Genomic DNA, 17,800 nt, shown 5'->3' on the forward strand with positions numbered 1-17,800 from the left:
TCATTTTTGGAGGGGGAAAAGTGCGTCCTATAGGACGAAAAATACGGTAGATTGATATTGTGACAGAAATCGTCGACATCTCTGATGTCACTTTTTGTACATTAATTTTTTATCCCACCTTTCCACCAGTTGGCATTCAAGGCAGCTAACGACAGTAAAACACAAAGTAAAGATTGAAACGTAACAGGCAAAATTTCAGTTTGTAAAGTTTCAACTAACTTTTGCAAGAAGCTTTGAGGACTTACCTTCTGCTGCTATCAGATCACAAGGATCAAACACCTATTTCTATATGGAAGATCTCCACTGATACTTAAACATCCACCACTGACTTCTACTAATAAATGATAACCATATAGATGCAAAAATCACTGAGAGCTGAAGCACTCTTATCTTGCATCCTGTGGCAGATAAGAAGTGCCCCTAGGATGTTTTGATATTTTACTTACTTTTCTAAGCCATAAATGATGGACATATCTACATGTAGGCAGGCAATTCAGTAAAAATTGTTCTGGATTGCAAACTTTTCTGTAAGATTGCCTCAAACACTGAGGTTGCAGTGTATAAATTTCCTTGGGAATTAGCCCTATTGCATTCACTGTTTGGAGGGAGGGTGAAGTGCCATTAACATGCAAAACAGTAATTGGTTAGTAAGACCTTTCTAAATTAAATGTAAATGATGTTAAATGTTTATGAATCGTATAATGGCTTAGGTAGGCAAAAGAAGATGCTCTATTAGTTCAGACATACAGAATGGAAAATGTTAGAATGACAATAATGAGTGACTTTTTAAACAGATATTACTGAGTCTTTATATTGTTTACTAGTTTGCCACACTTTGGGAACGCTTAGCGGGAGTTGAAGATCTGCCATTTTAAAGACAGCCTTGCTTTACACGCTTTCTGTCTCCCATAGTCAAATGCTGTTAAGCTCTGTCATGTTTGCAGGCTTTTATAGCAGAAGCCTGTAGCAGACTGCAGTTTTGATGGACTGCAATGACAGAGCAGCCTTAAAATGCCATAAAGTGCAGAGAGAGTTGTACATGGTGCTGTGAACTGAATCTTTTCTGGATCAAATGATCAGCCATATGTGTCTCACTTATAGGACTTAAAGGAGAAGAAACTTACCCTATTGCTAACACCACATGAAAATTGCAGCATTAGGGAATATTGACCAGATGTTTCAATCCGAACGAACAGCTTGTGATTCGGGGGGGGGGGGGACTTTCTTGCTTTGATCACTGACACCTTGAAGGAAAAAGTAATTGAATAGAGGCTGTCAGAGTTCATCATTGTCAATAAACTTTCACTTAACCTTTATCACCTGTTTTAGATACTGTTGTAGATATAAGCTGATAGGCATATGTTTAGCGTTTGAAATTTTACCCAACAGATAAGAGAGATCTCCAACCGTAGTCTTTAGTTGCTATTCAGATGTTGATATGCATGAAATCTGAATGAACAGCTTATAGTTGGGATGGAGAAACAGACTTGATCGTGTGTGTATTAAGCAGCAGAACTGATTAGAACCTACAATGTAAGATGTTCTGAAACTTTAAAGCATGTATTTATAGTACTATGAAATACATACTAAGATCTATTGTTATTCATTCCTAATCTCTTAATACCTAATCACTCCTAATATTCAGAACATGGATTTTATTTATTTTATTTACAAAATTTCTAGGCAGCTTGATGTTAAATAGTGTCTAAGTAGTATGTTGTTGTTGTTGTTTAGTCGTTTAGTCGTGTCCGACTCTTCGTGACCCCATGGACCAGAGCACGCCAGGCACTCCTGTCTTCCACTGCCTCCCGCAGTTTGGTCAGACTCATGTTTGTGGCTTCGAGAACACCATCCAACCATCTTGTCCTCTGTCGTCCCCTTCTCCTTGTGCCCTCCATCTTTCCCAACATCAGGGTCTTTTCCAGGGAGTCTTCTCTTCTCATGAGGTGGCCAAAGTACTGGAGCCTTAGCTTCACGATCCGTCCTTCCAGTGACCACTCAGGGCTGATTTCCTTAAGAATGGATGCGTTTGATCTTCTTGAAGTCCATGGGACTCTCAAGAGTCTCCTCCAGCACCATAATTCAAAAGCATCAATTCTTCGGCGATCAGCCTTCTTTATGGTCCAGCTCTCACTTCCATACATCACTACTGGGAAAACCATGGCTTTAACTATACGGACCTTAAAGCCATGGTCTAAGTAGTATACAATATAAATAAAAGCATGACAAATTAAATAATTAAACACAAGAGCATGTTATAAAATCATTTAATATATCGTAAAATGTAAACAGTGAAATACATCAGAAGAGGTACAAAGTCACAGAACTTAAAACAAAAAACCTAACCTTGATGGTCAGGAAAGGCCAGGATGGGGGGGGGGGGGAGAAGTATTTGAGGCTACATGAATTCCAAACAAAAGCATGTTTAGAAAGGTAGCAATTTTCAGCATCAGCAGCCATTTCGATCTCAGTGTCAAGGCTGAATGATGGGAGTGAAGACGTTCCTTCAGGTATGCAGGGCCAAGGCCATTTAGGAAAGGTGGTACAGAGCATTTGGTCCTTAGTGCTTCAGCCAAAGTGACTTATGGATGGGGAGCACTTCACAGTGTGCTTCATCCATCTTAGGCATCCAGCTGTTGATCAGCAGATCAACTTGTGAACGTCCCACCTGAGTCCAGCACAGGAGTATTTTCTGTTCACTGGACTCATCTGAAGGGTGTGTCTCAATACTGGCTTCCTGGACCAAGGGCCACACCCTGTTGTGTGGCTGGAACGCCTAAAAGTTCAGGATGATCCATTGCCCACTCCATACCTTCAGTTCCTTTTTCTTTACAAAGTTAGTCCCACCTAGGGCCAGAATGCCACTCCTTCAGGTGAATCCAGTGGACCTTTTTGACTTGTTAAAATAATCTGTAGCATTTGTGGGGCCTAACCATCTCTGGTGGTGACACAAGAGCAGAAATGGAGTGGGTAAGAATTGGTTTTAGCATGGAGGAGGCCTGCATGGATTTTCTTAGGACAGCACTGAGCAAACCATTGTGTGGTTTGTTTGTTTGTTTGTTTGTTTATAAGATATATTATTTATTATTTATTTTATAAAATTTATACACTGTTTTGTTTGTTTTTTTAAAAAAACCTTCAAAGTGTTTTACAAAAAGATAAAACAATAAAATCAAGGGGGGAAATTCACAGCAATACTTTAAAACAAAAGTTCAAATACTAAAACAGATCAAAATTACCTCTCCTTTCTAAGCATCCAAACTTGTCCAAACAGGAATGTTGAAGGTTTTTGGTTGAAGGATTTAACTGCTAATGTAAAAGGGAAATACTGTCTACCCATGGCTTAAAATCTAATAAAGCTGAAGAACTCTCCAATAAAAAAAGGAATAATAATATCCATTTTTTCAGTGTTATAAGAATATTAAGGTGATATATATATGCTAAATGTTCATCACTGTATATATAAACCACATGTCTGAAACACCACAGAAGAAGTCCTGAAACCATTTTGTCCCTCCCAAATTGACCTCAAATATTTCTCTGCAAGGTCAAAGGAAAATGGAAAAGCCTCCTCCATTGTTTTTTCGTTCACAAATCCTGTCTTAAGGGTATGTCTGTGTATGAATAGGGTGAGCCTGTGACCTGGCTCAGGAACTAAGTATTTATCATTACAAAAGACTGGCCAGGCTCCCCAGGTAATCCAATCAAGTGACCATTAACAGGTAACCTGCCAGACAGGAGATAAACAACGCACTCAGATTTCTGTCGTAGACTGCCTTTTCTGTGATGTATGTATGATGTATCTGGGGGTGGTCTTGGATTCCAGGGCAGGCAATTTTAAATGTCTATATAAGGGCGGGCACACCTTTGTTCTGGGTCCTCCTCCATCCTGCGCATGAGGGAGCACCCTGTTGTAACAGCTTTAATAAAGATCAGGCTTACTAGCTGCTTTGCTTCTGAATAGTCTCTGGTTGGCCTCTGTTATTTTCTCCTACCAATAGGGAACCCATGTAAGGACGCTATATGGGCTCTTGGATACCCCATAAGGGGGAAAGGGCAGATTTTGTTTACAACATCAGCTTATCTGAATTTTGTATGCAATGAAGCATCTTTGCTTCCAAATGTATTGGAGCTCTGACTAAATATACAATGGAATGCCAGCTCACTTTCTTAACCTTTCTGTAACCTACAGATACCACTAGGGCTGATTTGAAATTCTGACATTATCATTTGCATAAATCTCTATTAGGAAACAATTATTAGTAACTTGGTGGTGAAGAGATGTAGCCCTTAATTCTTAATATAGATTGAGTGTGTAAACTACCAACTGCAGTTAGGAGAAATTATGACGCCCATTGGCTGATGCATCCACCAGGGTTTCACCTTATCTCCCATTGTGTCACATATTATTTTAATGTCTGTTCTTCATAGCACAGGCAGTGACCATCTGTGCAGGGCTTCTATTCCACAGCCCCATTCTGCCCTCTTCCAGGTCCAAAAGGACCCACACGTTGGCAGTCATGCATCAGTTAGACACACCTAAAATGGTCTCTGCCTGTCCTTAATTGTTTTGTTTCTTTTTCATATTTTAAAATTGACTTTATACTTTTAAGGCAAACAGCTGAAATAGATGTTATATATAGTATAGAGGATTTTTTTAAAAAAATCAATAAATTTAGCAGCAGCTTTCAACTATGTCTTCTATTTTTAAATGCTTTTAGTAGCTTTGTTTTCAGTTAAACTATGGTTTCATGTGAACAAACAGTGTACTGGTGCTACTCAAAACTTCCCACTGCACCCCTGTTGCTGTCATGGACAAAAAAACCCCCCAGAGTCTGACTTGCTGTGTTGTCTACCTTAGGTTGATAGTTGGGTTTTGTTTGTAGCATGCTGGGAACAGGAGTTGAAGATGAAACTTTTGAACAGCATGCACATTAAGCCTATGTGTATTACTAAAGCACCCTGCTTGAGAGGCTTGATAAGGAAAAAATCCTTGGGTGCGGGGATTTACTCTGCGGCCCAGCTCATCAGGGTGCCACTCCCCACGAGTTCGGTCAGCAAAAGAGGGAGTCTCCAGGCAAGTTAAAGAAGCAAAGCAACAGTCGGTAGACCTGATCTTTATTTGTTGCAACAAGGTTCAAACACACAAAGAGTAGGAACCCCGAGCATGGGGTTGCTTGAACTTTTAAGACCTCTCCCCATTTCCCATAATATATTTTTCAACAGCATCATTGATACATCACAAATATGTCACAAAGTAGGGGTGTCTGGCATGTAGAAACATGAGCCCATCACCCACCTCTGTCAATAACCCCAGTTCCCAACACCTTATAACAACCCTCTTTCCTAAAGGACAATAAAAGTATTTACACATCCCCCTAGCTACCGATTTCACACCGTATGGAGGGGCAAGGAGTAAGTGACCTTATGCTTAAGGGATTATGAAGGCAGGGTGAGCCCTGGATTCCCCTCTTGCTGAGGATTCATTAGCCGCTGGAACCAAGGAAATTGTTGAATTTTAGTGATTATTTGTGAAGTTGCTACAGTTTTCTGTATTGGATTACCAGAGGAAACAGTACATGGTATTGGATACATGGTATTCGCTTATTGCTACAATTTTCAGGTACTTGAACAAGAATACCCTTGTGGTCTCTTCATATCTCTGTATTTTCTCACATTTCTTTTTATTGTTATTACTATTCATTTCATTTCTATATTGCTTTATATTGTTAAGAAGAAACCCAAATCGGCTTACAACACACTAAAGCATCAAACAAAACAATCCAGAATAAAACATCATTGAAAAAAGTCAAATATAAAGTTTACACTCAAAGCAAAATAATTAACAAGAAACTAAAATATTATCACAAAGGTTTCAAAATAAAACATTGCAAAAGAGGTCAACTGCAGAATGCATGTTTAATGCAGCAAAGTTAACACACACAAATGTAAAGATTTCAAAAGAAAACATTTGCCAAAGGAAGTTAAATATAAAATGCAACTTTAAAACAGCGCAATTATAATAATAACATAACTGCTGCTGCTGCTGCCGCTGCCGCCGCCACCACCACCACCACCAGTCCTGCCAATGATGGTTCATGGCTGGCAGCAGCTGTGGAAGCTCAGGCTTGATGACCTGGGTCTGCTCTAAGAGACAAACAAGATGGTCTCTGGACTCTGCAGCAGCCCCAGCTTATGTAGCTGGAGTGACCTTAGGGAACTTTAGGGTGGGGTGGGTGGGATTGTTTTGCAGTTTTCTTTTGCAGTTATTTCAGAGTAGCTGAACTGCTGGTTCTGCATTTTTGGCGTATAAGTCCACAAATGTATGTTTGCTAAAGATCTATTGATTTTGCATATAATCGGTAATATTTTATTTGTATTTTCCTAAGCTACATCAGTATGCCTATTTTACTCTATTTCATAAAATTTATATACCGCTTGATTGTAATAAAATAAAATAAAATAAAATAAAATAAAATAAAACCCTCAAAACTTTGATAGACTAAAGCTACAATCTTAGCCATACATACTCAGAAATAAGTTTTGTTACATTCAGCTGGGCTTCCTCCCAGGTAAGTGTGGTTAGAATTGCAGTTTTAAGTTAGTCTTAAATTGGACTGCAACTGAACTGATGGGAGCTGGAGTTCAACAATATCAGGAGGGTCCAGGCTGAGGAAGGTTGAACTTAAACAATTTAAAGTCCATCTGGATTTGAAGGAATTCAAAGGTATTATTGGACTTCTCATTTTAATGCAAAGTGCTGTACGTACATATAACAACAATTTGATTCCAACAATTGAAGTGAATTGGTTTTTCCTTCTTTGTCTCTGACTGCAGTGGATGATCCAGAGCCCTTATAAAGCTGCAACGTTTTTTGGGTGCATCGGAACCGATATGTTTGGTGCAATTTTGAAGAAGAAAGCGGAAGAAGCTCATGTGGATGCCCATTATTATGAGCAGAGCGAAGAGCCAACTGGAACCTGCGCTGCCTGCATCACAAGTGACAACAGGTCATATTTCTTCTTGGGATACAAAAACCTCTGCCATATTCCAGGTCAAAATTCCTATTTTGACCTGGAATATGGCAGATGTCGGCAGCTGCATTTGTAAGCCAAATTGAAGTGCTTGTGACTTCAAGTCCCTTCTCCTTTCCATTTGTGCTGTTGACAATCTCTTCTTCTTGCTACTCTTCCCCATCTTTACAAATTTGCCTCTGTGTAATCAACCAACGTGATTGACGTGGGTGGCACTGTGGGTTAAACCACAGAGCCTAGGACTTGCCGCTCAGAAGGTCGGCGGTTCGAATCCCCATGACAGGGTGAGCTCCCGTTGCTCAGTCCCTGCTCCTGCCAACCTAGCATTTCGAAAGCACGCAGTGCAAGTAGATAAATAGGTACCGCTCCGGCGGGAAGGTAAACGGCGTTTCCGTGCGCTGCTCTGGTTCACCAGAAGCGGCTTAGTCATGCTGGTCACATGACCTGGAAGCTGTACGCTGGCTCCCTCGGCCAATAAAGCGAGATGAGCGCTGCAACCCCAGAGTCGGTCACGAATGGACCTGATGGTCAGGGGTCCCTTTACCTTTACCTTTAATCAACCAACAGCCTCAGCATCAAAAGCAGCACCTTGCTTCCCTCCTTCTTCCCAATTAGCATTACTAGAAAGTTCTCTTGAAACTTCCACTCCCATATCTGTAGGAGGTTTTCAGAAAGCTGGCATAAGTGGCTAGGAGACTGAGGTACAAATCCACAAGTCCCCAGTCTGAACCTCTTCCCTCTCCTGCACAGAAACTGAACAGGTGGCCTTAGTCAGAGCAGCCTCTCAGCCCCAGTGCCCCCTCCCATCAACAATATGGGAATAAAACTGACCTACATCACAGGCTGTTGTAAGGGTTGCAAGAAGGAACAGTATCTGAAGCAGCTTGCTAAATAAATTCTAAGTATTATTACTAGTTTGCAGGAGCGAAAGGAATGAAGAGACTGTGGATCAGTTGTTCCATCTGATCATATTGACTACTTTTTGTCATTTTAGGTCTCTTGTTGCTAACCTGGCTGCTGCTAACTGTTATAAAAAGGAAAAGCATCTTGACATAGAAAAGAACTGGAACTTGGTGGAAAAAGCTCAAGTTTATTATATTGCGGTAGGTTTGCTTAATTTTGCACCTGCGTTCAACACTTTGACCATTTACATACAAGTTGCATCAAGTACAGGATATATTTTGTGGGTGCTAAAAGTGACTCTTCCGTTGCACTGTGTCTTGATTAATTGACATGAATGTTGACTTACTTTAAGTCACTTAAGTAGATCTCAGGAAGCTATCTTGAATCAAATTCAGCATTTGAACTCTTAACTGTACATCACATTTACATTTTTATGTATGGCTTAATTTTGAGCAGTTTCTTGGATTCTGCAGGGATGCCAAGACCTGCCATCTTCTAGCACTGTGGTTCTCAACCTTTTTGGTATTGCAACACACAAGTCCAAATTTATTTAGTATTGTCACAGGAATTTTGGACAATGATCAGAAAGCAAAAAATTACTTAATGCCTCTATTAATGTGGAATTCATTTTTATAATACTTTCAAACTTATTTAGGGTTGTTGTTTTCTTAATGGGATTGTAAGAATAGCTGCCATCTGATCACAGGTTATTACTTCATAAGCCATTAAAATTTTACTTTAATGCATACACTTATAAAAGCTGTGTTAGCTATAATATTTTTAATAGCTTTATTCACAATAAAGTCCATTTGGGCAAGTATCAGTGGGATAGCTAAACAAGTAGGTCAATGTGGTGTTTGATGGTTGTCTCACATAGCCACAGATCATTATTGAGGTATATAGCCTGCTGCAGTATTTTGTCATTATTATTATTATTATTATTATTATTATTATTATATCATCCTATACCCAGAGGTCTCAGGGCAGTTCACAGAATAAAATCATACAAGTCAGTAGGGAAAAACCTAGCATGCAAAGATAGGCGCTACCAAATAGCAGCACAGATCGTGCTTCATCAGCAGGCTCAGGGTACTCAATGATAACTGAGTTGGTAACATGAAGCCAAAATTTGAATAAGCTCGCTGCCAAAAATATAAGACTCTAGCCTTGGTTACAATTGTCTACACAGCATTACAATATACCAGCAAAACAAAAAGTTGTTAAAGGTATCATACCAACTAAGGATTAAGAGCAATAATTGTTTGGAGTTAACTTTCAAAGCCACGACCCTCTTGCACAGGCTTTGCAACCCAATTGAGGTCGTGACCCACATGTTGGAAACACTGTTCTAGTGAAGCCGAGGAGGAAATGCTCAGAATTCATTCTATGGATATTTTACTCTCGCCTAAGATAGACGGAAACCCAATTCACATATTTATGTAGACTTGCATTCTGGTGTGCTATAAATTGCAGATTTGTGTTTCCCTTGCTGTGATGTTGTTAATGCTGATCGCAATTAACAAGTATAGGAGGCAGCTATGGCAGATTAAAGAATGTAATGTGCATATAATATATGGATTCTGTATGACAGCTGCTGCCATCCTGTTACCTGAGCCATGTGGGAACAGCTGGTGAGAAGTGTAGAAAATGGATTATCCGGGAGAAACAAATTCATTTTAAAAAAAAAGTTATTTCCTTCAGTTAGTGTTAGTGTCTCCTGCAGCCTGTTATTGTGCAGCGCTCTGGATTTTCCATGGTGGTGGTTGTTGATTCTTGCATATGGCCAAAGCTCCATCAATAATTGTAAAGCAAATGCTTATCCTGCAAAGATCAGACGCAGCACAGAACATCAACCGCTTCTGCCATATGCTCGAGACATCTTTTCAGAATATATATTTCCACAGTAGCCTGTTCATTTTTAATTTATGCTCTTCCCCCTCCCGCCGGCCTGTTTTCTCATTTCAAAATTGCTTTATCTTGGTCTGTTCTGAATGGCACGCTTGGGACTGAATGCAGTGAGCTAAAAACTGTAAGAAGACTAGAAAGTTTTGAAATGAAGAAGAAGAATGGGTGGGAGGGGGAGAGGAATGGTAGGCATAACTGTTCTTCAGGAACCAGCTGCAGTGGTACCTACAGAATCTTACTGCACCTCCATACGTGCTGACCTTTCTCCCTGCAGCCCTGTACAGCCCCCTGTTAAACAGAGGTCTGTGGCACAGCGGGCTGGACCCAGGTATGGTTGGAACTGGGTCCCACATAAACACTTGGATTGTAGAACACAACAGATCCTTCCTGTTTCATCCTTCCCATCGCAGCCTCTTCCACCTCCTGAAAAATCTTTGCATGGACAGGCGGAGTCCCCCAAACCCTGGGCGGCCCCCATGTGGAATAATGACTCAAGACAACGTGCTATGGGATTAAAATTGGCCACAACTTTATTATGTTTCAGATGAGGGTAGACCTTGGCTCAGGCAGGTCCTTCCCCTATTGTGTGGGCAGGTAATCCCTCCCCCTACCTGGCCTGATCACCTTGGCAACACCTCCCCAGGCGGGATTGGGCAACTGGCTGAGGTAGGCGGAGACCTCCAGGTATCCCACCTGGGGAAGGCCAAGCCAAGCCTGTGTTAATGGTGCCGCATAGGGTCCAGGGGGCTGCATGCGACCACGCAAAGGTGCCCCCCCATTTAATGTGGGGAGCAGTCATTGTGGGACGGGGGCTTCCGAGTTGTGTTGGAAATAGCATGGGGTTGTTAGTGGGAGAAGAGAATTGGTGGGGACTTGTGGGGAGCACCTTGTGTGAGCCACAGTCCATGCTGTTCTGAAGGGACCTCGCTCTTGGGAGCTGTTCTTTGGTGGGGAGGGAGGTGCCTGAGACTGCAGTGGGAAGGAAGAGGCAGAGAAGCCCCACTGGACCCAAGCCAGCCACTTTGTCCCCTTGGGTGGAAAAGAAATCTGATACATAACATTTGGCAGGTGTTGCTCCTCATTTTCCTCAACATGCGGCAGACAGTGGACCTTTTTTATATTTAAGTGCTATCATAGTATTCATGAGAAATTATCAGATTATTTTCCTGCGGCTGCTGCAAACTTTAAATTGCAGGTAAACTTGCTTTTGCTCGCTATTTAGGGAGGCACGGGCATTTGTCCTTTTCTCGTGTGATTTTTTTAAATAAAAGAATGCATTATTAGAGCACTTACAGAGACAGTCTAGCTGCAGCAGCCCAGCAACAACAGCAGTGCCATTTTTCACAAAGAAAATGTTGAACAAGAGCCAAATGTTTGGTGGCAGACTCTGTTGCTAGGAAATCAAGGTCCTGAGGCGATTAATGACAAAGCAAGCAATAACAAGAAGGCAGAATTACAAATTTAAAAGAAGGGGGGCGACTGGTTGGTGTTATAATTACCCAAAGAAATCTGCACTCATTAAATAGGCTGTTTTTATGATTGACTTTAATTGGAGGTTAGTGCAGATATTTAGCTCCTTTCCCACCCCTTTAAACACATGCGTGCACATAATCCGTAAAACTGCAGGCTTGTTTTTCTAAGCATCGCAAGGAGCTTGCCCTGTAATTTGATCCCCACTGACAGATGCATTTTCTATGCTGCCATTTTGAATTAACCTATTGTGCAACAATTTTCCTCAGCTCTGTTGAATAAAACATCAAGTCTTATTACCTCAGATGGATTTGATAGAGTAAAAGAATGTACTTCTAGATGAAGAAGGCAGTTTGCAGAGACTCTGGTGCTTTGAACTCTGCCGACAAGCCCCAATAATTTGTGGTGTATGCATAAAGCATGAGAGACAAAGAGTGTGTGTGTGTGTGTGTGATTCTTTGTTGAAAGTTTGCTGTTCAGAAACTGCCCAAGGAGTAGTAAGATTTTCAAAGACAGTATGCCAAATATGTTTTGGAAGCTCAGTTATTAGCTTTTTAAACAGTTGTACAAATTCTTTGTTTTTGTATTAGTTGTTATAAAACTCCTCTTGCAACATATGCCCTCACTTTCACATCTCTGTTCATAGAACGTCTTGGAATTTATTTCTTAAATGCTTTTATGGATCTGTGATTTAGAAACATACTTACTCTCACGTTCTGCCCTTTCTGCTTTTTTTAAACAACTTCATTTGCGGCGCATCATCATTCATTTTTACTGCTGCACCGCGGGCGACTCCACGCCCTATTACTAGTATTAAGGAAGACATGACAACCTGTGCAAAATTATTGTGAGTGAATATATGGGGGAAATATATAATAGTAGAATTCTCCAGATGTTTAATCAAATACTGGAACAATAGAGCCTCTGCAAATTCTGTCCAGCCATATTGGCATGTTGCTAATCAGATGCCTGTGCCAAGCTGTCTGCTTTGTTAAATACCCAGATTCCCCGAGGCAAGAAGACAGCTGCTATAACTACTATGAAATTTGCTAGCTCAATCTATTTCTGCTACCCTTGGGCTATCAAACTACAGTTAATTTAGACCACCCCAACACATATACTTTGGGGGATTTTTTTTCCAAAGTGTTTATAATTAAAATGATAAAACATCATTATTACTCTGAGGATAGTTGTGTACGGTTTTGCATTTGACAGATACCTACAGAGATGAACGCAGCATGTCATCTTTATTGGCATAATGTTTCTTTATCTATCCAGCCCCCATCCACCCCAATTCTATAGATACATAAATGCATTCCATGCACATGGGAGAGGCAAAAGGCTAGTCTTTATTTCATTAGGAAGATGCTGAAACTCAGATCTATTGGTAATGAGCTGCTTTAACTGCATAACACTGGATGACTAAAAACAGTCCTGCTAGGCAGGGAAACTTCAGTACATAAATCCATGTTGATGCAGACTGTCCTTCCATATTTCGGAAGAATACTTTTCTTGGGTAATGAAGTCTGTAAGGCAAGAAATCTAAAGTTGCATTTTAAAAACCTGATCTGATTTATCACTCTTATTTTAATGTAAATTTAAAAAATAAATCTTTGTACACCTAGAAGGGAATGGGGATGAGAGAGTCAACTTTGAAGAAAGTTGCCGCTGTTGCTCTTCTACTAGTCAAACTTAATTAAGTGTCAATCATATGAAAAAGGAGAGATGCATCCACACCAGATTTCTTGGTTCATACAGCCAAAGCTGCTCATCTTTTGTTGATTCCTATTCATGGGCTTTTTATGAACTCTTGACATGTTATTAAGGTTATCTGCTTTCTAGTCTTATTTAAAGGAGAAATGGTTTGGGGATAATGCAGACATAGACTCCAGAAGTCTCCAGTTCAAATTGTATTGTAGCAGAACATTGGCTGTATTCAAGCATTGCTTCATTTGCAAGATTTTCCCTTGGGTGAAAACAGGAGAGAAGATCTGGGGTTCATAGTCTCTACCCTACATTCTACTCCCTTATCCCCAGGCATGTCCAAAGGCTGTTTTGGGGGCCCAATTTAACTTTGGGGTTGAATCCTTAAAAAAAAACAAAAAAAAACATCAAACCTGGCCCTCTTTGAAAAAAGTTTGGTATTGAAGCAACTGGGGAAATACTTTTTAATCTGAATGATAGATCACCTCAGTCAGTAAGTATTTTCTCCATAATGTCTGTCCCAACATCTAACACTATTTGTGCTGACATCATGTGGTGTCTACAGTAGCACATAGTCGTATATTTTGATCAATCATTATATGGCAAAGTGAAAAAACCTTTTGATCAGAACAGACTGAAGTAATAAACATAAGACAGGATGGCTTCCGGTGCCATCCTGATTTATCCAACAGCAGTTGGTCAGCATTTTCCACCTCAGGACATGAAGACAGTTAAACAGAAATATTGTTTTCTTAAAACGCTACCACCAATACCCTGCATCGAAAGTTGTCCAACAAAAGGGAACATTCAGAACAACAGTGACATAGACTGAAAAACCAATTAATCATATGGTTCTCCAGTTTAAGCAAAGGATTAGATTACAATGAGATTGACCAAGTTTCCAATAGCATAGCTGCCGAACGGAACAATGATAACCTCAAAGCAGAAAGCAATCCAGTCGTGCTGTATTGAATGAGTGTTTCATTTATTCATGCAATTGCAGTAGGTGTACTCTGGATTTCTTGCACTTCACTGTACTCCATTATGTTATCAGTTGCATTGTAACACTTGCTTAATCTCCATTGAAGTTTTGTGTGTCAAATTAATCTGAAACAGAGCAGAGTTGATAGAGCTATTTTGCAAACCTTTTGGATATCTAATAATGAGAAAGAAATGTAATTTCACAGCAGTGGTGTTGGAGTCCAGCATGTTTATGAGATAAGTACTTCAGCTGATCATCTTGGTTCATGCAATATTTGTTCTATCATTGGAATCAATTTTCTCACTAGTGGGAGCTAAAATATTGACCAAAATGTGAGTTCATTGCAGCCCTCTTCGATTTCAGTAGGATGGCTATAAAACATTGGCGGCATGAGCTTCCTGGCCATATAGAGGCCATATATAACTAAAAACATCTTCACTGGGCATGTTTCTGAAGGGAGACACGTATATTATTCTTGTTTGCTCTGCTTTTTTCCATATTATTGATGAAAAAAATCTCACAATGTAAGTATTTCTGACATTTCTTACCAGACTTGATAAAATCTTGAGAATTTTCTGTAACTGTCAACATTCACCAAGTTTTTGACAATTACATAAATTACATAAATCCCATAGATGTGGTATTTGATTGTGTAAATAAACCTTTGGGCGTTGAACCATTACAAAAGAAGACTTATAGACTGAGAAGTAATTGGAAACATTAATTGATATGGTAAGTTTAGTTGGCTTTTGATGATTAGAAGGGAAATTCCTGTTGGACACCAATAAAACTGTAGTAAGTGTCCATTTCGTAGAAGTAATCATGTCCCTAAGTGCTTCTGTAAACTAGAAATCTGGGCTGCAAACAGATTCAGCAAAGTGCTGTAGATCCTTATCTGCCTAATTGCACCGTCATTTCTGGACATGAGTAAAAATCACATGACTGGACTTAATGCATTTCGTGCGTTGTCTATGTTTGAGGAGCACCATTAGAAATGGTAAAAGGTAGAGTTGGAAGGGGTCCCAAGGGTCATCTAGCCCAACCCCCTGCAATGCAAGAATCACATTAGTTGTGCACAGTAATATATCATCAATAATAATAATAATAATAATAATAATTTATTATTTATACCCCGCCCATCTGGCTGGGCCTCCCCAGCCACTCTGGGCGGCTTCCATAGAAACCAAAAATACAGTAAAATCGCACGTTAAAAACTTCCCTGAACAGGGCTGCCTTAAGATGTCTTCTGAATGTCAGGTAGTTGTTTATCGCTTTGACATCTGCTGGAAGGGCGTTCCACAGGGCGGGCGCCACTACCGAGAAGGCCCTGTGCCTGGTTCCCTGTAGCTCAAATGACATATCCAGCCAATTCACCTAGATAAGCACCATAATGTGGATTTCATCAGGTCCTTGTCCTACCTACATGATGCTGACACAAAGCCCTACACTAGGACTAGACAACAGAACGAAAGAAAAATCCCCCACTCCCTTTCCCGCTCAACCGCAAGATGTCTATGACAAAAAATGTATTTCACTAAAGGCAAACGAACTGTGAAAGAGACTTATGAATGCAAAATGGAGACGATAGGTGTACTTTTTCCTGTTTTTCTGTTTGTTTTGTAACAAAAAAAATCTTTAATAAAAACTAGTTTTTTTAAAAAAAAGAAATGGTAAAAGGACTCAGCAGTGACCTGCAGTGAGAAACAGTTTACAGGCACAAACCAAACACTGATATAAATATTAACATTTTAAATAATGTATTCTAGCTTTTTATTTAGCCTTAAGCTAATTTGTTAAAGTACTGGAAAATTTGATACAAATTCCGGAATTAGATCACAATGTGCAGTTAATTTTATATGTTTCCTAGTTAACTTAACAGCTAGTATTAAAAGAATGGTGGTAACCCATTGCTTTTTTTTAGCAAGCAAAAGCAATATTCTAATAGTTATTTATTTAGTTGCAGAATCATAAATTCATTTGGCAGAATGGCTATATAAGTTAGGGAACACAGAAAAGCTTATTGTCAAGTGATTTCATGTTGAGTGAATTTTGAAAAAAATGCTTGAAGTGCCCTATAGTGTTTTTTTGTTTGTGATTGAGGTCGCCCAGGGGCCTAGCTAAGCCCTTTTTCTTATAGTTTCATGGAAATTAGACATCTCGGGAGTCTTTGGCCAGTTTTATTTTGGAAGTGTTGGAATACCAAACTTTGTGACGTAGCTAACACTACCTGATGCTTATTTTCTACCAGCAGAGTGTTATTTTCTAGGCTAAACGCCCTTTCCTTACTCATACCTTTCACAACCAATTCATAATACCTTGAGGGCATTTAAAGACTGGCAAACATTTCAGGACAATATTCTAAAAATCTGAAGGCAGTTTATAATGAAAAGGCATAAAATTTAAACTTGGAAACTTGACTTAAAAGCATCAAAGAACATACATGAAAAGTTGACATGGGAAGTAGATACATTATTCCATACCTAACTTATTAGAATGAGTAACACCAGAAGACAGTGACAACACATTTACATTTCTTACGTTACCAGAAAAATTCTTGTTGTTGTTGTTGTTATCATTTTATTTGTACCCTGCCCTGACTGGGTTGCCCCAGCCACTCTGGGCAGCTTCCAACATAGTATCAAAAGAATCTTTATTTGCATCAGTCACTAGCCATAGCAATAAAATACAATGTACTGAAGGTAGAGGTAAAAACTTAACTATACAAAATTCATTTACATCAATAATCAAGTAATAGATCTTATTCTGATTGCCCCCGCTAAAAACCTTGCAGTTTTTGCTGTCACCTGATCATCTTGATCTGCTAAAAGGAAGGACACAGTAGCAATGGTTGAGCGACAATAATAGAGGGGTAATAACCTCACTCCTCAAATCTTTATAAAGGGTGCAAGCCAGAAGCACATGAGCCACTGACTCATAGCTGTCAACTGTCCCTTATTTGACGGGAAAGTCCCTTATCCCAGCGCTGTGTCCCCCTGCTGTCCCTTATTGATGATGTCCCTTAAATTTCCCGGGTTTCAAAGGAAGCAGCTCCTCTCCCTCCCTCCCTGCCGGCCAGGGAGGAGGGAGGCTCCAACTGTGTTGCTTGGCTGCGTTGCTCACCCAATAAGGAGTCTAAGAACGACTGGGGGGGGTGGAGCTTGCATGCCTTGTGCTGATCAAATTGGCCACGTTGCCTGGGGACTCGCCTTTGCTCAGCACTTCCCAGCGAAGAGGTGACGGTGGTTTTCCTTGCTGCATCCCCTTTGCCGGGTTCCTGCGATGTGGGAACCACCTCTTGAGGCTTCATTTGGCTGCTGGCTGGGTTTTCTGCTTTTGGCTCGGAGGGGCTCAGAAGTTGAACATACCTGTGTTCGGAAAATCCCTTATTTTGGCTGTGGATCCCTTATATTCGAGGCTGCTGGTCCCTTATTTTCAAATCTGTAAGTTGACAGCTATGCACTGACTCAATACTGCCATCTCTGTTTTTCCAGTGGAATTTTTTGAAATTGACCCAGCTTCCAACATGTTTAAAAACACGACAAAACAGTAAACCTTAAAAAGCTTCCTTGTACAGGGCTGCCTTCAGTTTTCTTCTAAAGTTTACTTTTTGCAAGCATTACTCTGTGAAACCCTTGCCTTTGTATTCCTATCCTGGTTGCTTATTTTAAAAAGTCTAAGCCTGTCTTTACTCATTTGAGGAAAATTACTAAGGAATTAGTCAGATTTGAATTTTCCCTCCTTTTAGTCATTTTCTCTTGCTGTTTAATAATTTGTTTCACACCCATGGTAAGTACAGTATAAA

General features: G+C 40.1%; 1 protein-coding gene across 2 annotated transcripts in view; it reads left to right on the plus strand.

Moving 5' to 3' along the window:
- The window catches only part of ADK (adenosine kinase), a 198,334-nt gene that overhangs the window by 82,352 nt on the left and 98,182 nt on the right, over window positions 1-17,800 (plus strand). For both annotated transcript variants that reach the window (XM_079975325.1, XM_079975324.1), the window contains exons 5-6: window positions 6,838-7,010; window positions 8,029-8,137. In XM_079975325.1, the coding sequence (XP_079831451.1) occupies window positions 6,838-7,010; window positions 8,029-8,137 (282 nt within the window). The remainder of the gene's footprint in view (window positions 1-6,837; window positions 7,011-8,028; window positions 8,138-17,800) is intronic.

The sequence above is a fragment of the Podarcis cretensis genome (genome assembly GCF_951804945.1).
Source record: "Podarcis cretensis genome assembly, chromosome: 5".
Classification (NCBI taxonomy): Eukaryota; Metazoa; Chordata; class Lepidosauria; order Squamata; family Lacertidae; genus Podarcis; species Podarcis cretensis.